Below are 20042 nucleotides of genomic sequence, written 5' to 3' on the forward strand. Positions count from 1 at the left end.
AACAGGATTGAACCCTATCCCTGCCATAGACTGCTACGCATGTTTACAGGTATCACAAATGTTTGCAGCCAAGGAAGGCCAACGTTGTTTAATAATGCACCTACACTGTACTACACTACAGGAGTATATATATATATATATATATATATATATATATATATATTATATTATATATATATATTATAGATAGTGCCTATACGGATATGGGATGTAGGAAGTCTACACCCCCTTGAACTTTTTTTCACATTCTGTAGTGTCAGTGCCTCAGAGTTTCATACATTTAAATGAGGATTTTTTCCACTTATCTCGACACCATAAAGGGAAAAAGTTTTTATTGAGAAAAAGATTATATATTAAAAATACAAAATGGAAAGATCATAATTTTATAAGTCTCCACCCCCCTGAGGTAATACTTGGTGGAAGTACCTTTGACAGCAATTACAGCTCTGAGTCTGTTGGGATAGGTCTCCACCAACTTTGCACACCTACATTTGACAATATTTGACCATTCTTCTTTACAAAGCTGTTCAAGCTCTGTCAAGTTCCTTGGGGAGCGTTGATGGACAGCAATCTTCAAGTAATGCCACAAATTTTTAATTGGATAATGGCTTCCTTCTTCCTTCTTGGCATTGCAATGCTAAGCGACATCAGTACTTCATCTCCAGCCAAGCCCCATCCGGTGAGCTGTATTTTTCACATACCTCTTTATAGACGTGCATACTGATAGAAAAAATGGAGAGACTATTTTCGAGACGTTTACAACTATAGAAACGCGCGACCTACACCTTCGTTGATGGAGGAAACAAATACAGACGAATAGTGACGCACCACGTCGACGACCCGATATTGCTCGCACGCACTTGCCCGGGGGAATTTTTGGTTTTTCATTCGCCTCCTATGGGTCAGAAAGCGAGCCATTCCAAGTTACCAAAAAGAGGTGAAATACTCTCCTCTGTTTTCTTGTTGGAATCTGCTCTAAGGACCGAAATACAGAAAAGTTACTACAACTTCTTGAAGAGGTCCCAACAAGCTGACCTTTCCCTTTTTATCATGTCAGCCTGGACCAGTCTGTAACCTGCGGACCGCAAGGGGTTAATAATTGTCTTGACCATGCTCCAAGGGATATTCAAGGCCTTTGGTATATTTGTTATACCTATCCCCTGATCTGTACCTTTCAACAACTTTGTCCCAGAGTTCTTTTGAAAGGTCCTTGGTGCTCATGGTTGAGCCTTTGCTTTCAAATGCACTACCCGGCAGAGGGAACCTACAGGAACTGATGAATTTATCCTTAAATTATGTGAATCACTGCAATTTAACACCGTTGAAGACCACTTAACTTGGTGTGTGATTTTGAAGGCGATTGGTTACACCTGAGCTAATTTAGGATTGCTATTACAAGGGGGTGGGCACTTATCCAACCAAGCTATTTTAGTTTTTATTTTTTAAATTTAATTTTCTGCAAATTTCTAGAATATTTGTTTCACTTGGAAGTTGTGGGGTAGGATTTATAGATAAATGAAAAAAAAATTTTTAAATTATTTTAAAATCACTAATATCCGTGACTAATATATATATATATATATATATATATATATATATATATATATATATATATATATATATATATATGTACACACACACACACACACACACACACACACACACACACACACACACACACACACTCGCGTTCAGTTTGAGAATTAATCTTTTATGTGGGACTTTGTCAAAAGTTTTCTGGAAATCTAAATAAACCATGTCATATGCTTTGCAATTGTTGTTTGTTGATGTTGCATCCTCAAAAAAAAAATCTAGCAGGTTAGTTAGACACAATCGCACTTTCCTAAAACCATGTTGACTGTGTCCCAGGATATTGTTACCATATGGGTAATTTTCTATTTTGGATCTTATTATAGTTTCCGTAAGTTTTCATATAATACAAGATAGGCTTATTGGTCTCTAGTTACCTGGTTTGGTTTGTTTTGTGTTCTTGTATTACGTTTGCAATTCTCCAGTCTGTCGGTACAAGCCCTGTGTCAAGAAACTGTTGCAGTAATCGTTTAATATATTTGCTACTTTTAACTCTTCGTCTATGATTTTGCCATTTGTATCTTTTAGACATTTAACCTCCTCTTTGAATGTCCTCTTGTTGTTATAATGTTGGAAAAACATTTTGGAATTGGTTTTAGCCCCCTTAGCAGTGTTCATTTCTATCTCTCTCTTGGCCTTTCTAACTTCCTTTTTGACTTGCATTTGCAGTTCCAAGTACTCTTTCTGTGTACTTTGTTTTTGGTTCCCTTTATACGCTTTATGAAGTGTCTTTTTTCTCTGAATATTTTTTTAATTGATCTATTATACCATTTTTGGGGATGTAATTGCTTTGCGCCTCTAGTACTACATTTAAAAAAAAAAACAGCCATCCCTTTTTTCTGTGAATGCTTTCTTTATTTTAGTCCAATCTACTTCTGTTAGTCAATGTTTCATACCTTCATAGTTTGCCTTTGTAGAATTGTAAACCTTAGCTTTAGTCGTTACTTTTGGGGCTTTAAAAAGCACTTCAAATGAGACCATGTGGTCTGAGTTTGCCAATGGTTCTGTGACCTCTATTTTAGTTATTCTGTCTTTGTTATTTGAAAAGACTAAATCAAGGTATGCCTCCCCACTAGTCGGTGCCTTGACAAATTGCATTAGGAAGCAGTCATTTGTCATTTCCACCATTTCTATTTCGTCTTTCGTGCTCCCCACCGGGTTTTCCCATTTTATATGGGGGAAGTTGAAATCCCCCATTAGTATGGCTTCTCCTTTGCTACATGCATTTGTAATGTCATTGTATAACAGATTATTTTGCTTGGCGTCTGAATATGGAGGTCTACACCATGCTCCTGTTATTATGCCCTTTGAACTTTTGTCCATTATTTTGACCCATATTGATTCACCGTTGTTTTCTTCGTCCAGATTTAACACCTGGGCTTCAAAACTATTTCTTATTTAGTTAGTTTATGTCAATAAGTTGACAAGTTTGTTACAAACACTACTTTTTAATTAAAGATATATTTTAAAGTAATGTGGATGATTAGCCTGTGAGATTTATTCTGGTTCTCAATGCCACATAAGTGTTCTGCTGTTTTGTCTGCTTAAAACCTCTAATATAAAATATATTAGTTTATTTACTGATTAGTTTATTTTAACTATGTAATTTCTGTTACGCACAAATACTCTGCTAGCCTATATTGGGAATAATATAATACTAATCATGTCACAGTGATAAATAAATCCATAGATCTTGCCTTTTGTATTTCCAATCATTTTGTTTGTCTCCAATATGCAAATGTAATAATGTGTTATGGTAAATATGTGTTACTATTTTAAAACATGATATCTGGTACTACACTAACTAAAATAGACCTGCTGACATGCTTTCACTCTGTTAGATGTTTTGATCAAGAAGAGACTCGGGTGAAATGACCCAGGAAGTGCAAATTTAACAGATTTCCTGAGAATCAGGCATAGAAATTGAGGAAATAGAAACATATTTTCCTTAAATTAGTACCAGATACCATGTTTCAAAATGACAATAGTGTGGTATAACATTTGTTTCTTTAGATCCTGTTTAGCTAATAGTAGTGCACAACAAATCAGGGTTATGGAATTTTATTATTTCTTACAATCCCTTTAATGAAGATTATCCCTTTTTTACAAGACATCATTTTTATGATATTCTGTTTTATGATGTCCCACTATGTGCGCCAATGTGAGCTGTATTTGTTAATACTGTGTCAGACTGTCTCTAAGCTGTGTTGGAGTAATTTGATTAACTCTTTCTCAGGAATTGATGTGCTTTCAATTGACGTGCCATTATGCTGCTGCACCTGTGCAGTGTTAAGGTCAGTCTTTCTTCTAAATTATAAAATCATCCATCCCATTCCATTCAAAAATCATAGCTGTTTGTGATGGAATGTAGCTTTGTAAGCAGACTACAGTGTTTTTTAAGGTCATTATGCTACATACAGTTTTTCTGAAAGTTGTTATCATGCTATTAATATTACAGAAATAATGGGTCCCTGAGTTCATGTCCTGGCTTTGCACAATATTGGTGATCTTTCCTGGTGATCACAGGAAGCAAGGCATTAGCTCTGGCAATCTCTCTGTTTAGGGATGTTTCGCCTCATTGCGCAACAGGGCACCCTAATAGACATGCATCTGGTGAGCTGAAGCACACTTGTAGGGTTGGGCTGACACTGACATCCACTACCGAATTTCTGGGACACCCACTGACCTTCAATTCTCTGAAACTGTTGTGGGTAAATATTACAGAGAGGGACCGTAATTGGAATACAGGGTTGAATATGGTGGGCGCATATATACTAAGAAACGCCACATTTTTACCTTGAATTGTGGCACAGCAGAAAGTCAGTCTTCTAGTTTGATCAGAGCTGACTCTCTCAATTGTTAACTTTATATTTTGTTTCATCAGTATTAACAGTCCCTTTGTTCATGAGCCATCCCCAGAAGCAACAATTCATTTATAACGATTATTTTGAAGTCAGAGTGTATCCTTGGATATTAAATGGGTCTCCTGTAGTCGCACTACATCAACATTTTTCCTGCGCAGGAGATCCAGGACCTGTGCACATTTATGTGGCGAATTCAACCCTCTAACATTAAGGGACAATACCTTAATATTCGCCATTATCAAAACACCCTGAGCACAGTGAGAGAATCTGAAGGAAAGTTACATGCCCTGCATAGTCTTTCTCAGAGACAGTAGGTTGAAATCGGATAGACCTTCTAGCAGATGTCACCAGTGCCAAGGAAAGCAATCCAGACAGAAAGTTCTCCACTTCTCCAGGGGAATCAAAAGAAGACTTCTCACCCATATAAGAGACCTTCAAGACTGCCAGGTAAATTAAGAAGGATTCCATGCCCATCTGCTGAAGTTTGGCTCTAACCTCCATAAAGTCCTTCCTGCTCTGGGTTACTGGACTGTAGTCAGTGTAGAAGCCCAAGCAACTGCCCCCTGCAAGGATTGGTTGCACTTTCCAGGTCCCCTGAAGTATAGTCTGGTGATCACCATATCGTAGAACCCTGAACAACATGGTGCAGAGCCTATATGAGCTGTTTGAGGGACTCACATAGACTTGATGGGCTCTGTCAACTTTAATATTAGCTGTGGAAATCGAAGCGAGAGCTGGGATCCAGCGAGGTAGCATTGTTATTAGGATATCCGATGGGGTCATCATCTTCAAGGCCTGATGGTAATTTTACCAGTCTAATATTGTTACAATGGGATCTGTCTTCCAGGTCAGTTAATTTTAGATTGGAATTTATCAATCTGAATAAGACAGTGGTTATTGTCATTTTTATTTTTTTTTAATTTGGAGCACGTTGCCTTGCAAAGTATTCACTTTAGCAGTCACCTTCTCTATAGTTTTAACATGGGCTTTGAGATCCTCCTTATGTGATCGAAACATGGTTCCATTTTCAGCGATGTAATCCTTGAAGGGGCCTAGCACTGTTTCCAAAGCCTCTGATAACATGTCAGAAACCATACTGCGCATCAAATCTCTTTGAGTAGCGATTTCTTGATCTATCATCGGAGACAGATCATCAGGCATAGCGCAGGATTTGAAACGTTCGCCCTTTGGAGTTTTTAAAGGGGACGCTGAATTCTTTTTGTGTGCTGCCATCAGTATAAAGGGATTAGACAATGTAGTAAATGCAGTTAAGCAAATCACTTATAAAATTAACTAAAGTAGGGGGTAACAGACAGGAGCCTAATGTAGTGCGACCATCTCGGATTTAATAAAATTTTAAATGTAAATTGCATATTTTTAGTCCAGATTTAGCTAAATACATAATGTTAACAAAAAGTTAAGTTAGATTACAGACTTACAGATATAATTATTAAATGTTGAGTCTATAAATCTTTTTTTTTTTTTTTTTTTTTTTTTTTTTTAACATTCAGCATTTACCCAACAGATAAAATTGAAAAACATCAGCAATTAAATCTGAAAAAATAAATCTGTTTTTTCACAAAAAAAATTATAGCCAGCTAAATCTGAAGCTTAACATGCAAATGAACCCCGCCCGTTGACTCATTGGATTTGGCATTGTATGCTGCAGAGCACACTCTGAGAGCCAATCTCTCCGCTTCCCCGCCAGCTCTGCATACAATACCAAAAAAATAATGTACGCATTTCAAAACTTTTAAGAATGTGTTTGTTAACATTTTATTTTATTTTTTGGTTAAATCTAGGAAAAGAAATAAGCGATTTACGTTAAATCCAGGAAAAAAAAAAAACACTAAAATACTGTTGCTTTTTTTTTTTTTTTTTTTTTTTTTTTTTTTTTTTTTTACACTTGGCATCTGTAACATGGGGTTTTGTTGTGTGTGGGCTATCACTGGATAATAATGGGGCAAACAGAGCATTGGGTGTTGACATGCCGCACAGATGCACAGATTTAATAACACACAAGTAGTGTCACCAACGGTAGCCCTAGTGTCTGATTTAATACAGAAAAGAAAACAAAGCTAAAAACAAAAGTTTGCCACACAAGGCGAGCGCTAGTCTCACTAAACGAGACGTCCCGCTCCAAGAACCTACTACACTACGGTAACCCTCTCTATATTTGTTTGAGATCAACATCCCATAACCTAACCTATTACTGTTGCTCCCAAAGTCCTGACCTCCCAGCAACTCCAGGTGGTTGTGGCGGTCCTGGCTGAGCAGCCTTCACAGGCACCATCTTGCAGTTGAAGGGTTCTGTAGTAGTTGTCCTGCGCAGCGGACGCTCTCCTCCTTGATATAAACAAGCAAGCTTTCCCTCAGCACTTGTCTGTTTAACAATAGCCTTGCCGTAACCCTGAGCTGTGGCGGAGACGTTTTTGAGCTCTGCGCAGCTTTCCCGGGCACGTCCCCAGCCAATCAGAACCTCACAAACAGCTCAGCACCGGACAAGCCCACTGCTCAACTGGTCACTTAGCAACGCGTCTCCTATTGTGCGTTGCAGCTGTTTTCCCAAAGGCACACATTCAATCCACAAACTAGTGACAGGGCTGTCGCTGACACAGTGACCTATCATGGAAGCCGCCATTTCGGCTCTGTTCACTGCAGTTTCACACATAATTTCTAAGTCCTAGAGTGATTGTCAATGAATCTTTGAAAAGGTAAGAACTTGGACTAATTAGCTGTCATTTTTATGTATTTATTTAAAATGTTCTATCCTTTAAAAAAAAAAATTTTCCAGAACTGCCCCTTTAGTCATAGTCATGCCCCCCTTACTGGCTCTCCGCACCCCCCATGGGTGATTAGCCATAAATTGACCTTATATATAATATTTTTATGTCTGCTTTCAATTCTTCGTACCAGTACATATGCTTACTCATGGCAATGGCAATCAACTGAGGCAGCATTTGCGCACAATGCATTACGATTTCCAATGTCCATGTTCTCAATACTATACAAATATTTTCTTTTTGTCATAGAGAAATACTCTCCTCCTCCGAAGGAGTTCATGACAGAAAAGGTGCCAATCTGAATGCAATGAACATTTGTTTTTAATATTATTACTATCTCCAGCTACAGTACCTGTTCTCTGAAATTTTGAAACCAAGGTTACGCTACTGGCCACAACTAATTTGTTAACAGGCAACCCGAAATAGCAGAGCTGAGCTGCAAAATTCGAGGCTAACAGTCTGGTATACAGTGGCTTGCGAAAGTATTGACCCCCCTTGGCATTTTTCCTATTTTGTTGCCTTACAACCTGGAATTAAAATAGATTTTTAGGGGGTTTGTATCATTTGATTTACACAACATGCCTACCACTTTGAAGATGCAAAATATTTTTTATTGTGAAACAAACAAGAAATAAGACAAAAAAACAGAAAACTTGAGCGTGCATAAGTATTCACCCCCCCCCCCAAAGTCAATACTTTGTAGAGCCACCTTTTGCAGCAATTACAGCTGCAAGTCTCTTGGGGTATGTATCTATAAGCTTGGCACATCTAGCCACTGGGATTTTTGCCCATTCTTCAAGGCAAAACTGCTCCAGCTCCTTCAAGGAGATGGGTTCTGCTGGTGTACAGCAATCTTTAAGTCATACCACAGATTCTCAATTGGATTGAGGTCTGGGCTTTGACTAGGCCATTCCAAGACATTTAAATGTTTCCCCTTAAACCACTCGAGTGTTGCTTTAACAGTATGCTTAGGGTCATTGTCCTTCTGGAAGGTGAACCTCCGTCCCAGTCTCAAATCTCTGGAAGACTGAAACAGGTTTCCCTCAAGAATTTCCCTGTATTTAGCGCCATCCATCATTCCTTCAATTCTGACCAGTTTCCCAGTCCCTGCCGATGAAAAACATCCCCACAGCATGATGCTGCCACCACCATGCTTCACTGTGGGGATGGTGTTCTCGGAGTGATGACAGGTGTTGGGTTTGCGCCAGACATAGCGTTTTCCTTGATGGCCAAAAAGCTCAATTTTAGTCTCATCTGACCAGAGTACGTTCTTCCATATGTTTGGGGAGTCTCCCACATGCCTTTTGGCGAACACCAAACGTGTTTGCTTATTTTTTTCTTTAAGCAATGGCTTTTTTCTGGCCACTCTTCCGTAAAGCCCAGCTCTGTGGAGTGTGCGGCTTAAAGTGGTCCTATGGACAGATACTCCAATCTCCGTTGTGGAGCTTTGCAGCTCCTTCAGCGTTATCTTTGGTCTCTTTGTTGCCTCTCTGATTAATGCCCTCCTTGCCTGGTCCGTGAGTTTTGGTGGGTGGCCCTCTCTTGCCAGGTTTGTTGTGGTGCCATATTCTTTCCATTTTTTAATAATGGCTTTAATGGTGCTCCGTGGGATGTTCAAAGTTTCGGATATTTTTTTTATAACCCAACCCTGATCTGTACTTCTCCATAACTTTGTCCCTGACCTGTTTGGAGAGCTCCTTGGTCTTCATGGTGCTGCTTGCTTAGTGGTGTTGCAGACTCTGGGTCCATTCATGACAGGTGTATATATACTGAGATCATGTGACACTTAGATTGCACACAGGTGGACTTTATTTAACTAATTATGTGACTTCTGAAGGCAATTGGTTGCACCAGATCTTATTTAGAGGCTTCATTTCACTTCAACAATTTGGACTATTTTGTGTATGTCCATTACATGAAATCCAAATAAAAATCCATTTTAATTCCAGGTTGTAAGGCAACAAAATAGGAAAAATGCCAAGGGGGGGTCAATACTTTCGCAAGCCACTGTAGCTACATGCTCTAAACAAATGTTATTGAGTCAGTTTTGAGGTGAAATACTGTGGCATCCCTATTCCAAACAAACCCCAGTTAAAGTGTGAGTTTTACATCTTATCTCTTCACACTCATTATTCAACATTCTGCTATGATCACTTTCAAACTCCATCCTGTTTTTAAAAATTAACAGTAATTTTCCCTTTTTTGTTTCAGAACTTGTACCAAAACAGGTTTCTAGGCCTGGCAGCAATGGCATCACCATCCAGGACTTCTCAGAACAGACGTCGATGTAAAGAGCCAATGCGATATAGCTACAACCCTGAGCAGTTTCATAATGTTGATGTCCGGAATCAAACCCATGAAGCCATCACCATGCCAAGATCTAATAGTGACACAGACCTGGTTACCTCAGATAGCCGCTCAACGCTGATGGTCAGCAATTCTTACTATGCCATTGGGCAGTCTCAGAACATTGTAATTTGCTGGGACATTAAAGAAGAGGTAGATGCCGGAGACTGGATTGGAATGTATCTCGTAGGTGAGTGTTGCTGTGAATGTTGCCATTTCTTGGTATTTAATTCTACAAGAGCTTTTTTTAGTTAATTTTGTTAAGTTCTTTACAATACAGAATAGTATGCTCATGTTCAGTGATTTGTAGTTGTCTGTTACATGTATTGTTCATCAATAAAATGTCTTTTGTTCAGATAGCAGATTGAAAATGTTCTCCAGGGTTAGAAACTTTAAAGTCCTCGTGAAGTTCCTGAGTCGGAATCAAAAACAGCTGTTGGGGTCCTTAAAATATTAGGCTTACATTTTATTTTCCTATAAAATGCTTAAATTTAAAAATTTTTTTTTTACTGTATTAAAAAAACAAAACAGATACAATAAACATTAATGCTCATTCCCAGATACATATGCTACACCCCATTAGAAAATTGATTTTACCTGCATTTTTTAAATGCAAGCCTGTGGAGGATGCAATGCAGCAGTGTAGACAACTCCCCATACCTTTACTAGGTTCTACAGACTTAATGTCGTGGATCCTCAAAACCCTGGTTTTGGAACTAGAGCGCTAAGGGCGGGTTCTCAGTTGACCTTTACAACACAGACATAGAGGTGAGTTTCTCCCTCAATTTTTTCACCCTAGCTACTTGTTATTGGGGTTCCATATGGTAGCGCACAACTTAGCCACTCGCCTTTAGTCTTGTAGCATTCTAACCATTCTGCAATCTTGCCTTTGTGATAGCTTTGGTACACTCACCTACCATAAAACTTAAAATAATTGCCGGTCTCCAATACTTGTCGGTCTCTAATAGGCGACGGGGCTGTAGGGAAATATGGTAAATAGATGCCGGGTCTCTTTTAAACGCTGGGTTATGAATAATAATATAATGAGTGTCATACTGAGTGTTCCAGCCAGTACACACACATGGTTGTACAGCAAGCTTACCAATTTGTTTAATGCATACACATAATGCATACAGTTTTTCTAATGACGTTATTCATTTCAAAACCAGTTGTGAAGCTTTTTTGAGTGTGCTGAAAGTAAGCTAAATATAAACTTGTTTTCTGATATTAACAGGGTTGCCTTTTAGTGTATCTGTGCATGTTTTTTTCAACACTACATATACTGTGTGTGTGTGTGTGTGTGTGTGTGTGTGTGTATATATATATATATATATAGAGAGAGAGAGAGAGAGAAAAGCGAAAAGTTTGTATGGTTTTTGAAGTACTTTATACTGTTCCCCAGAGTGTTTTGAAAAAAAGGACACAATTTCCAAGATGCTATTGTAAGAAATAGATTTGTTGTGAATTGAGAAGATGGGAAGAGAGTAAACTACAGCCCAAAAAATGCCTGGTCCTGAAAGGGTTAAACGAAACTAAAACGTAACTTGCTTACTGACATTCATGAAACTTTTAATAACTCACTGTTACTTTTTCTATAGTGTTAGCAGAACATTGACATGTTAATAAACTTTGAATTATCTTTAACAACTGAGAAATGTAACAAACTACATTTATTACATTAAAATATCCTTTAAAAGACATTATTTATGTACTGCACAAGTTCATTCCCAGTCAGCTTTCTGCTTCACGTATATAGGCTTTCGGCTACATATACATTATATCAAAGTGAGTTAAGTAATACCATACAAAAGTAAGAAAGACAATTAGTGTCAAAATAATCAGTATGTTAGGTTTAACAATGGCTAATATTCAATTAATAGTTCAGCTTATATGTAACATGTCAATTATAAGCAAAAGCAAGCATTCATCAATCGTCTATATTTACCTTTCTTTAATAATAGCAATGCTATTAAATCAATAAGCAAATTATAAAAATATAGTGTATCAGTAGGGTAACTGTTTGAGTATACATGAGTCAGGAAAATATAAAAATATAATGCAGTAATTAGATAATTAGCAGTGTGTTGTTTAAATATCTAGCCCTTAATTATCCCCTTAATTGCATTTGTTCTTACTCATTCTATGTTTATTCTGGCACCAGTTACTCAGTTAAGTAGATTGCTTTAATTAATGCACTGCAGTTGTTAAATTGTTTCCAGCAGATCTTATACTGGCTCCTGGTTTATATAGCACAGTGATGAAGGCCACACCATGTTATACTTTATAATTCCATGACACAGCATCAGGAGGACTACCAACAGTGCTGTAAGAGAGATCTATGAGATTTCTTAGCATTGCAGTCTGTTGTGCAGAATTGCAGATGATCAAAGGCGTAATACAGTTTTTTGCAAGGGAGGAAGGGGTGATGGGCCGTCATTGGCATTCACAGGGGGAATGGGATCACTTTAAGAACAGGACACCCATGCGACAGATGTATGACACAATGATATTATCACCTGCAAAAATGGAAGTGTATGAGGCACACTTATGAAACTGTGTTTACATGGGCGAGTGGAATGTACTGTGTCATGTCAGTTTGAGAGGGCAGCACCAACAACACAGATCAACCAAGAGTTTTTCAGTGTTATACCGATGACCAAAAGAATAGAGTTTAATCGGAGAGGTGGCCTCACTGTCATAGTTGTGATGTATGTGTTGTGCTGTATTCTCCAGTGTTTTAGGACTATGTTGGCAGATAGCACACAGTAAAGATCCATCCTTATGCAGTGCAGATGGTTTTTTCTTGTGTTATCTGCAGAGAGTTGTATGTTGTTCGTATTAATTGATGATGGCTGTCTCTGGTTGCTTGTGTTGCCTTGCCCCTTCTACTGCTTGTAAGGGTGTGGGAGGGAATGCAGAGTTAGGGTTAAAAACCCTAACATCGCATTTCCCTACTTTTGTCGTTTTAATATCAACCGTAACTGATGCACTAACTAAGTTTTTTGCAAAGTGTGTGTGTATATATATATATATATATACACACACACACACACACATACACAGTGGCTCTCAAAAGTATTCACCCCCTTTGCTATGACACGCCTAAGTAAGCTCTGGTGCAACCAATTGTCTTTAGAACTTACATAATTAGTTGAATGGCATCCACATGTGTGCAATTAAGGTGTTTCACATGGTTTCAGGTTAAATACACCTGTCTCTGGGAGGTCCCACAGTTGGTTAGTATATTTCCTAACAAAAACTACATCATGAAGACGAAGGAACATTCAAAGCAAATCCGGAATAAGGTTCTTCAAAAGCACCAATCAGGGGTAGGATATAAGAACATTTCCAAGACATTGAATATCCCCTGGAGCACAGTAAAGTCCATTATTAAGAAATGGAGAGAATATGGCACAACTGTGAATCTGTCTAGAACAGGCCGTCCTCAAAAACTGAGTATCGAGACGGGCACTAGTCAGGGAGGCCACCAAGAGGCCTATGGCAAATCTAAAGGATTTACAGTCTTCCACGGCTGAGCAACAATAGGCCGGGTGCTTCACAAAACTAGCCTTTATGGGAGAGTGGCAAAAAGAAAGCCATTGTTGAAAAAATCTCACATCAAATCCCAGCTAGAGTTTGCCAGAAGGCATGGCAGAGACTCTGAGACCAAGTGGAAGAAGATTCTATGATCTGATGAGACCAAAATAGAGCTATTTGGCCTCAACGCTAATCACTATGTTTGTCGCAAGCCTAACACCGCACATCATCCTGAGAACACCTTCCCTACCGTGAAGCATGGTAGAGGCAGCATCATGCTATTGGGATGCTTCTCTGCCTCAGGGACTGGAAAGCTTGTGAAGATAGAGGGCAAAGTGAATGCAGCAAAGTACAGAGAAATCCTGGAGGAAAACCTGCTAAAGTCTGCAAGAGACTTGGGACTTTGGAGAAGATTAATCTTCCAGCAGGACAATGACCCCAAACGTACAGCCAGAGCCACACAGGAGTGGCTTAAAAACAAAAAGGTCAATGTCCTGGAGTGGCCCAGTCAAAGCCCGGACTGCATTCCAATTGAGAATATGTGCAAATAGTGGAAAATTGCTGTTCAACAGCAAACTTGAAGTCCCCATCCAACTTGAAAGAGTAGGTGTTTCTACTACTGCATCTGGCAAACCTCGTCTAAATAGACGGCTCTGTTCAATGACCAGACACTGAGTTAGAGCTGGGCTGGGTTCGGGTGCCATAATAGCCCTTCTGCTTGGCTGAGGAGATCCATGCGCAGCGAGAGCTGCCACGGCTGATCCGACAACATGTCGGAGAGGAGAGAAAACCAGGGGCGTCTCGGCCATCTGGGTGCAACCAGCAGAACCTGTACTTTCTCCACCCTGATCCTCTCTAGTGTCAGGGGTATTAATGGTAGCGGAGGGAACGCATACAAGAGCCCCTGTGGCCAGGAGTGAGCTAGCGCGTCTACTCCCAGGAGCCCCCCGTCTCTCTCCATGGAGAACCATAGGGGGCAATGAGTGGATTCGGCTGTGGCAAAGAGGTCGACTTGTGCAGTACGAAACCTCTCCCAAATCTGTTTCACCACTTGAGGATGCAGCCTCCACTCCAAGCTGTCTGGAGCTCCTCTGGACAGGAGGTCTGCTGCGTTGTTGTCCACACTGGGGAGGTGAATTGCCCTGATGGAACACAAATTTCTGTGCATCCAGGACAGGAGTCTGTGCGTTGCGTGATGAAGGCCTGGTGAGCGCAGGCCGCCTTGGTGATATATGTAGGCTACCACTGTGGCGTTGTCCGTCTGGACCAGCACATGTTTGTGCGCTAGTTGCTGGCGAAAATGTGATTACGCCAGGCTCATTGCTTGCAGCTCTTGGACATTTGTGTGCGCTTGCTGCCAAAGTTCCTTCCACTGACCTCTTATTCCTCTCCCATTCCAGACCGCTCCCCAATCCAGGCTGGATGCATCTGTAGTGACCACTTCCCTTCTGTGGGGGGATCCGAGGGAAGATCCAAGGTGCAGATTGCCGGGACGGAGCCACCACTCCAGTGTCTTCCGGCATTGTCTGGACACTCGCACCAGCCGGTACCGATCTCGGACCGGGTGAACCTTGAGTGTATTCACCCAGGCTTGAAGCGGGCGCATTCTCAGCAGCCCTAGTGGAAGGATTCTCGAGGCGGCTGCCATCAGCCCCAACACCCTTTCATATAGTTTGACCTGTAGGAGAACGTCCTCTCTGAATAGGGAGATGTGTTTTCTCCAATGACCAAATCCTGTCTTCCGACAGTGAGGCAAGCATGCTCACAGAGTTCAGTTTGATCCCCAGGAACACTGTGGACTGAGACAGTACGAAGTTGCTCTTCTGTTCATATATTGAGAGCCCTAACTTTTCCACATGATCTATGACTTGTTTTGTTTGCGTCTCTGCCCGTGCTTTTGAGTGCACACAAACCAACCAATTGTCCAGATAGTTTAGGATCTGAAGACCCCGCAGCCTGGGTGGAGCCAGTGCTGCATCCATGCACTTTGAAAATGTGTGGGGCACCAGCATGTGGCCAAATTTGTACGCGTTGCCTTGAAAGGCGAAGCGCAGATATTTTCTGTGTGCAGGACGGATCGGGACGTGAAAATAGGGGTCTTACAGGTCGATCGATGTGAACCAGTTGGACGGACTGGAGGATACGCTGTGCTGTCAACATGTTGAACTTCCTCTGTTTGAAGAACAAATTGAGGACCCTGAAGTCCATAATTGGTCTCTAACCGCTGTCCCTTTTGGGCACCAGGAAGTACCTGGAGTAAAAGCCACTGAGAGCATCGTTTGGACTTACCAAGCATACAGTGTTCTGATCCCATGTGGAGTTGTAGAGCATATCCATGTCTCATAGTCGATAGCACCCAGGAGTCCTGGGTGCAGCCTTGCCATGGGTCGTTGCCGTTGGTCAGTCCAGTTGTGGGGGGGTTTGGAAGGGGGTGGGTCTTTCTTAGGCCCCGGCCTCGGTCTCCAGCCAGAGAATTGGTTACCTATGGCCTGCGGTGGTCTCCTGCCGCTGGTCCTGCCTCTGCCTGATTGTCTACTCTGGGGTGGAGGGCGATGTTCAGATCCTTTTACCCCATCAGGCTGTGCATGCCACCTTGGGCGCTGACTGTAAGCTGGAATGCGCAAGAGTTTGAGGGGACCTCCGTGGCCTTGTGGGACCTCTCAAGGCTCACATCAATGGTTGCCCCAAAAGTCTGCCCCGATGTAATGGGGGCATCCAGCAGCTCCACCTTCTCGGTCTCTACGATCTTGGCTTGCGTCAGCCACAAATGCCGGCGAGTGGCCACCATCGCCGCCAGCAACCTCCCTGTTGCCTGACCTAACTCTCCCATTAGGTCAGTCATCACCTTAAGGCCAGGAGCTCCCCTGTGTCTGCCTCCGTGGCTCTGTCCTGCAGCCTCTCCGCCAACTGGCTCTGGTAGAGTACCAGAATGGCCATGGCTTTTTCTGCTTGCACGAACAGCGCTGCCGACGCGTATGCCTTCTTTAGCATTGCGTCCATTGTTCTTCAAGACTTTGATGGGCATGTTGGGTCCTTGTCCCTCTTTGTGAAGGTGGAACCTTGCACCAGCACCGCGACCATGTCATCAATGGTGGGGAATGCACCTAGGCCCGCTTCTTGGGATCCTTCAGTGTGCAGCACAGACTGTTCTGGAGGCTGAGGGTGCAGACACTGGGTTGCCCCAGGAGGGCCCTCTCTGCTAGAGGAAGCGGTTCCCCTTTCCCTCCTGTTCTGCCAGCCATGGGACGTCCGTGGCTGCAGCTGCCCGCTGCATTAATGCCCGGAACTCCTCCCTCTGTGACACGTGTGGCAAGGGCGGCAGGGTGCTCCCCACTGTGGCCTGCCCACGGAGGTGGCTGGGTCTGACACATCCAACCTGGATGCCGTGAAGGACAGCTTGTCTGGGCTAGGTGGTTTAGGCAGAGGGGATGGGGAATGAGACTGGGGGCTGGAGAAGGGGAGGGTGACCCGGTTCTGCGGGAGAGTTACCTGGTCACTGTAACAGGGGGGGTCCTGGACGACCTCTGCGGAGGCTCTTGGACCACTGATCTCATTCTTCCATGGCTTGAGGAGAGAGACTCTGCTGGGGATAGGGCTGCTCTCCGTCGCTTTGTTCTCCTTGAGAAACGTCTGTTAAAACAGTGTGTATGTGTGCTTTTTTTTTCCTCTGCCAAACTGCTCAAGCCAGTTGACATTTTAAAATCACTACCAATAACATTCACAATTTTGATGCCGACATGTTGCACGGTCGGAACCAGGCTGTAGATGGCCTCAAAGAGGTTCACCGGTGCCGAATCTATCGGTGCCGGAAACGGCGCCAAGAAATGCGCTGTCGATGCCGAGACAGTTGATGCCGAGTGCACCTGTTCCAAGGTCGGTGTCGATGGTAGGCATGGTCAGGGCCGAGCTGTAGGCGGCGCCAAAGATGTTTATATCGGGGCTGAGTCAGTCGGGACCGGGTAAGCGCTGTTTTTTCAACCTTGCAATCGGCGGGAAAAACTGCGTTCGATGCCGGGGTGTGCAGCCGATTCAATCGGCATGGTCGCCTAGGGCAAGCGCAGCCATGCTAGGTAAGCCCGAGGATTGAAGGGGGCGCTAGGCTCAAGCTGTTTTTTTTGTTCTTGTTTTTTTTTTGTTGGTTGCTGTGACCGATTAAATCGATGTAGAGGATGACGGCACAAGCCTGCGGGGTCTCCTTACAACACCACAACAGCTCTCACACGGTGTATCAACTACACAAAACCTGGCCACTCGCTAATCCCTGAAGAGGGGTCAAAACCAGCTCTAGCCAGAAAACTGATGTGGGAATTATAGCGAGAGCAGTGTTACTAACGCTCAAAAGTGTGTTTACCATGGATTTTATAATTTATTTGGAAAGCCAAATAAATCAGAATATTCGGAACGCAAACGCAGAAACAATTTACGACCTGTCTCAGAGAGACGAGAGAGAAAATGGCGATGTGCTACTGTGAGGACATCCCTCTTCAGCAGGAAGTAGGCGGGACCTCCCCCTCACAGCAGGAGCCTGATAGGGCAGCTTTTGTATATTTGCTCAGAGATTGACGGTCAGAGAGGCTCTTCCCATTCGGTAATGGTTGTCATTCGAATTGAAAGGGAACTATCATTTTGTCATTTAAACGATCACAAAAAGTATAAACAAATTCATACTTAAACTATATTGACATGCCTAATGGAACTGTATTGGCATTTCGGAAGTGTAAATCCAGATTTTGGAAAGTTTTCGATTTCTGCACTGGGCCTGAACGCCACCTGTGTAAAACCAAACAGAACAATACATGTGAGCTTATTAAGTCTATTACTGTCTGGAAAACCTGTAGCGTGCCAGAGGATTAATGACTTAAACTGTACTGGTATTTCACCTTCCCAAGATTAGAACAGTGGTAAATAATGGAATGGCTAAGGGTTACTTTAGGTCATGATTGGAAGAAAGTCCTGGACTGCAACAGACTTCAAGGGCCATAGTTGGGAATCACTGATTTACATTACTAGAATGTACCACATTAGGACTGGGCATCTGAAGATGTTTGGAGGGTACTGTATAATCTTAAAGCTTGCTGTTCTCAGTATGATCAATGCTCCGTGCTTTGCTGTATCATTGAATACTGCCACACATTAACAAACACAATAAGATCTGTATCTATGGATAGGTGCAACATGGCTGCAAGAGGAGCTCTGACATAGCAGTTATCTAACGGCATCTGTATTAATCCAAGCTGTCAGGTTGGTCTTTCATAAAGGTTAACGAGAGCTTGCGAATCTTGCATCATGAATCTTTTGCCAATTGCATTCAACAAACTTGTTAGCCACTCTTTTATTGAAAGCAGTTGTAAACCATGATAAGATTAATGTTTGTTTTTTAGTAATGCAATTTAAATCACTGTGGTATAAAATATTAAATGCATTCTTTAATGGAAGGGGTGAAAAGCACATTCAACTGATTTTATAGGCAACATATTGTTTGTGTAATAAATCATTTGGGGAAAAGATTAATTGAATTAAGGAAGACAAAAAATAGAAGCATATGGATTTCTGAATTCATGGTGGGTACGACAACAAGCACTGAAGCTTTTAACAGCTTATACACTGTATGAAGATTTACTAGGACTGCTATTTGTATTTTCATTCCCAAAAGACAATAAACATGCATGGCTATTGACAAGATCTACAAAGAGTGTTATCTGGTAAGATACCAATGAGCTAATCCTTTGTACTAAACTCTTGCACAGAACCCAATAACAACAATAAAAATCATTATCTTGTTTTTGCAGATGAGGTGCTTTCTGAAAACTTTCTGGACTATAAGAACCGAGGGGTCAATGGGTCCCACAAAGGTCAGATTGTCTGGAAAATTGTTGCCAGCTCGTACTTTGTGGAACGTAAGTACTCCTGTTTAAATATCGATAGTTATTCAGATATTGAGAGAACTGTTGTGCTTTGAACAACAAGAGCAAACAAAAACAAATCTATTTTATTACTTGTGACGCATTTTGCAGTAGTAAAATTCCCTAGCTTTGTACAGTTGGAAGCAAACATGTCTGAATTTTTTAATTTGCAGCAATGTCTCATTGGTATGAGAGAAAATATTAACCTTCGAGTCCACCAAACCCTGTCCATGTGGTGCCCAAAATCATTTTAGACATCATATGGCATCTCTAGCATCTGAACTGTATAATGAAATGTCATTTCAATACTTCTGATTGGATTGATGTTATCAGGCTAAAGAAATTGTGATTCCCTTGGAGCATATGTTGCGGTGTGGACATAGTCAGATCAAATCAAAATTGTGAACTTTATTGGTAGTGATTTTAAAATGTCAACTGGCTTGAGCAGTTTGGCAGAGGAAAAAAAAAAACACACACACACACATAACACACTGTTTTAACAGACACTTCTCTTGATGTTTGTTCGATGTTTGCTGTTTCTTTTTACAAAGACCGCTCGCAGGCCGGTCTGCTATGTGGTGCTTTGTACACGTACAGTGAGAGCAGCTGCAGGGATCAGCAGCGCTGCAAAGGAACAAGATACGCGCTTCGGGTGTTGATTGCTTGCAGTCTCATCCACAGTATCTTGATGCCATCTTGGTAACTGCTTTTAGCATCACCATTACGAAGACTGTTAATACGATCTAACAAGCAGGCTTCTTGTGTGTGTACTGACTGAGTGGCTTGCACAGGTGGGTATCCCTGTACATTACTACCTGCGGAGACTGCGAACCAGAACCAAGGTTACCACACCAGTGCTGACCTGGTACCATGTCCATACCATACCGTAACAACCCGGTGCTAAAGTCACTGAACCATCCAGTACCAATTTGAAACTTTATTTTTAAAATGTTGTCTATCTGACATGCATGGCTGTGGCAGGAAATGGCGTTGCGGGGACTTCAGGTCAGAAGGCGGAA

The 20042-nt window shown here is 41.7% G+C and overlaps 1 protein-coding gene across 1 annotated transcript in view; it reads left to right on the plus strand.

Annotated features, from left to right (window-relative positions):
* Positions 1 to 3823: 3823 nt before the first annotated feature.
* Positions 3824 to 20042, plus strand: part of hecw1b (HECT, C2 and WW domain containing E3 ubiquitin protein ligase 1b) — a 145425-nt gene continuing 129206 nt past the window's right edge. Inside the window, exons 1-3 of the mRNA XM_041247968.1 lie at positions 3824 to 3884; positions 9449 to 9773; positions 18910 to 19017. Of these exons, the coding sequence (XP_041103902.1) occupies positions 3858 to 3884; positions 9449 to 9773; positions 18910 to 19017 (460 nt within the window). The 5' untranslated portion in view covers positions 3824 to 3857. The remainder of the gene's footprint in view (positions 3885 to 9448; positions 9774 to 18909; positions 19018 to 20042) is intronic.

This window comes from Polyodon spathula, chromosome 4 (assembly GCF_017654505.1).
Source record: "Polyodon spathula isolate WHYD16114869_AA chromosome 4, ASM1765450v1, whole genome shotgun sequence".
In the NCBI taxonomy this organism is placed as follows: domain Eukaryota; kingdom Metazoa; phylum Chordata; class Actinopteri; order Acipenseriformes; family Polyodontidae; genus Polyodon; species Polyodon spathula.